This window comes from Myotis davidii, unplaced genomic scaffold (assembly GCF_000327345.1).
Source record: "Myotis davidii unplaced genomic scaffold, ASM32734v1 scaffold240, whole genome shotgun sequence".
Taxonomy (NCBI): domain Eukaryota; kingdom Metazoa; phylum Chordata; class Mammalia; order Chiroptera; family Vespertilionidae; genus Myotis; species Myotis davidii.
Genome location: NW_006292334.1, coordinates 2,508,909 through 2,512,887, shown reverse-complemented (window position 1 = coordinate 2,512,887; position 3,979 = coordinate 2,508,909). Strand labels below are relative to the sequence as shown.

The 3,979-nt window shown below is 39.0% G+C and overlaps 1 protein-coding gene across 1 annotated transcript in view; it reads right to left on the bottom strand.

The window, feature by feature from the left end:
- The window catches only part of LOC102761321 (cysteine-rich secretory protein 2), a 28,706-nt gene extending 25,689 nt beyond the window's left edge, over positions 1 to 3,017 (bottom strand). The window contains exons 1-3 of the mRNA XM_006765713.2: positions 2,946 to 3,017; positions 1,674 to 1,790; positions 117 to 204 (exon numbers count right to left, since the gene is read on the bottom strand). Of these exons, the coding sequence (XP_006765776.1) occupies positions 117 to 204; positions 1,674 to 1,790; positions 2,946 to 3,014 (274 nt within the window). The 5' untranslated portion in view covers positions 3,015 to 3,017. The remainder of the gene's footprint in view (positions 1 to 116; positions 205 to 1,673; positions 1,791 to 2,945) is intronic.
- Positions 3,018 to 3,979: the final 962 nt, after the last annotated feature.

Here is a 3,979-nt window from a genome sequence, read left to right as displayed (position 1 = left end):
AAGTAACATTTACTCATAGTCTTAATGTAATACACCAGAAGGATCAATTCTATTTCATTTGTCCACTATAATTTTATTTTTTCACTTATTCAACAAATATTTACTAATTCACATACTGGTTTTTCGTTCCTCTGGATCACTGTGTTGTAAAGTGCACTTGTTTGCCCACTTCTGGGCATTTGCTGTTGCTTCTCTATCCCATTCCTAATTATTATAAGGAAAAAATATATACACTTAAAAGTTCAACTCCAACAAAACAAAACATATGCATTGTAATCTGATTGATAAGATTAATTTGCACTACTTCAAAACTTCTGTAGATGTATTATCTATTTTTCATTGTTCTTACAATCTCTCTGATGTGTCTTTATCTGCCACAATGACCATTTCCCACAAAGACAGTCCATAGGTGATGGACTGCCTCATCTAACAAGAGCAATGACTATTTATGATCACACAGAAGCCACACCTGGGATTTTTAGTGATGGTACTATTCTAAATACTATCCACCATGTGAAGTATTATAATTATACTAGAGGCCTGATGCACGAAATTAGTGCATGGGGAGGGGGTTCCTCAGACCTGCCTGCACCCTCTCGCAATCTGGACCCCTTGGAGGACATTTGGCTGCCGGCTTAGGTCCCATCCCGTAGCAGGATGGGTCCTAAATCAGCAGCCGGACATCCCTCTCACAATCCATGACCACTGGCTTCTAACCACTGGAATGCTTGCCTATACTTCAAAACTTCTGTAGATGTATTATCTATTTTTCATTGTTCTTACAATCTCTCTGATGTGTCTTTATCTGCCACAATGCCCATTTCCCACAAAGACAGTCCATAGGTGATGTATCTAACAAGAGCAATGACTATTTATGTTCGCACAGAAGCCACATCTGGGATTTTTAGTGATGGAACTATTCTAAATACTGACCACCATGTGAAGTATTATAATTATACTAGAGGCCTGGTGCACAAAATTAGTGCATGGGGAGGGGGTTCCTTAGACCTGCCTGCACCCCCTCGCAATCTGGACCCCTTGGAGGACATTTGACTGCCGGCTTAGGCCCCATCCTGTAGCAGGATGGATCCTAAACCAGCAGCCGGTCATCCCTCTCACAATCCGGGACCACTGGCTTCTAACTGCTGGCCTGCTTGCCTACATAATCACCCCTAACCACTCTTCCCATCTGGAAGATTGTCCAGCCTAATTAGCATATTATGCTTTTATTATTATAGATTATTATTCTAGATTTTGATAGTAATAAACTGGTCTAGATTAGTCCCAATTCCATTTGTAGCCCACTGTTTTCATATAGGAGATATTTAGTTTTCAGAGACTGTGCCCTGGAAAGGGTGCTATTTACCCTCAATGGCACTGATTCTTAAAGAAAGGGGGTTTATTTTAGACTAGGAAAGAGAGTGAAGAAAAAAATGTAACAGCTTCACATTTGATGCCGGATGGTCTGTTTCTAATTCTGCCTTCCCAAATTTTTAACTCTGTAAACTTGATGAGTTGTTTAGGCATTATAAAGTAAAACTAAGAACTTCTTCCCATAACATAACTGAAATGAAATAGCAAAACAGAGGCAGAATGTTGTAAGCCACAAAGTTCTTCACAGATGCCAACTACCAGCTTGTTCCCACCACTTTCCTTAGATTACTGCTTCTTACCATCCTTAGCATGTTGCTGGCAGATGGAGAGACTGCTTTCCTTAATTCATTGTGTTTGTTTACAATCTCTTTTTGGATATTCCCTTGAGTGGTTAACAAAGCAGAAAAGGCTTGATCCTAAAGGGAAATAAAAACGGGGTTTTTAAAACATTTTAGAAAAATATTTAACATATAAGAATCAATAAGTTAATTCAAGGAAGCAAGGGCCACTATTAAAAAGTGTTCAGTTAAGCCAATATTAGTTGTCAAGCATTGCCAATGAGTCTCAGCCAAAGCTATGAAAAATAGGAAAGAAGTAACTTGAAGATTTGAGAATGGAAGTGTAATTCATGGCATGACAAAATTTTAAACCTCTTTTAAGGCCACAAATGCCCATTTCTAGTTCTAGGGAATTCTTAATATGCCATATGAGTGATAATATTTTATAACACAAAGGTGCACAATAGGAACCCTAAGACATATTCATTTACATTTGATCAGGCTGCAGCAAAGGGAATAAAGGGGAGGTCAAGGCTCATCCTAGATTTGGAGGGAACTTTGACCTGGCATGGTATCTGTATTTAGAGATAGAATGTATTTACAATGTATTAGAGAAAGAATATTTAGTCTCAGTTGAAATGCATTCAAAATTCTACATAACTCATTCTACCTATTGTGGTCAGATTTTATGAAATCACTCAAAAGACAATTTTTCAATATTAACACATCTCCAAGGTAATTTGGAGGAAGCAAAGTCATCCAGTTAATGGACTCTTGCGGATTCTTTTCCTTTATTAACAGAAATATAATTAAGGCATTAAATCAATCACCAATACTTATTGGTTTATCTTTGTGTGTGGGTGTGTGGGGATCTAAGCTGGAAGGGAGAGTAGGGTGTGTGAATTGTTCCATAAAGTTTATGTAATTTAATGACCTAAATCTACGATTATCTAAAATACTATTTCAGCATGTATTCAATATAAAAACTATTAATGCGATATTTTCCTCTCCTTTTACACTAAATCTTTTAAATCTGGAATGTATTTTACACTTTACAGTACAGCTTATTTTAGACAAGCCACATTTCAAGTGTTCAATAGCCACATGTGACTAGCAGTTACTGTACTGGACAGTGCAGCCTTGGACTTTCATCTAGGTAATTGTGCTAAGTGCTCTGAGCAACCAGTGAGTACTTTGTGATGGGCCAGACACCCCTGCTCTTCCCACTCTCAAAGTGTCTTGCCATCAAAGTTGCCTGGATAGGGCTGGCATAATTTGCCACTCTAACATTACCTTTCTTTCTGCAGGTAAAGATGGAATCAGGACAGCAGCCAGAAACACCACCACTGAGAGTAAAGCCATTGCTGGGAAGTAAGTCAAAAGAGAACAAAGTAGTTCTGCATTGAAACTAATAGTGCATGAACAAGAGGGGAAAATCAGTGTAGTGATCATGGTTATCTCACAGCCACTGTCACTCCCAAATTTGTAATGTAACAAGAGAAGACTGCCATATGGTGACAGTGGAATAATAGTGGAACGAACATTGTCTCTGGTAGGGACAATGTTAGGCATATATGTGTGTGTATATATATATATATATATATACACACACACATACATATGCCTAAGCGACTGTTACGACCGAACAATTGGAATGACCGGTTGGTCAGCCACTATAACCCTCACTGACCACCAGGAGCCAGACGCTCAACACAGGAGCTGCCCACTGGTGGTCAGTGTGTTCTCATAGCCAACCTCCTGCAGCCTCTCCCTCTGGCTGGCCAACCTCCCACAGCCCCTCCCCCAAGCCAGACCCCCTCCTACGGCCCCTCTCCCTGGCTGGCCCAATGCCCCCATTGGCCCCTATTGAGGGGGCTGGCTGACCAACCTCTCTGGGTTCCTCGCCCCCAGTAACCCTCCCCACATAGGCCTCAATCACCAGCCAGGCTGAGGGACTCCTCCCACGCACAAATTCGTGCACCAAGCCTCTAGTAAAATATAAACTGATAAACATGACTGATGCCCTTAAAGTACATATAATATATATATAAATTGTCACATTTTTACCTTTTTCTAGTTCTAGTTCAATTGTTTCAAAGTCATAAACATGGGAATTATTTATAGCATCTATTTTAGAATGAAATATAAAGAGTTCATTTAAGTTTCAATTTGATATAGTGAGTAAAATTTACTTGATTCTCTCAATAATAAAAACTTAACCATAAAGTTTTGAAACACCATAGATAGATTAAATATGTCATTTTATCATTGGAAAAATAAAAATGATTGACAACATGTTCACATTACAATACATGAGTCATCACTTA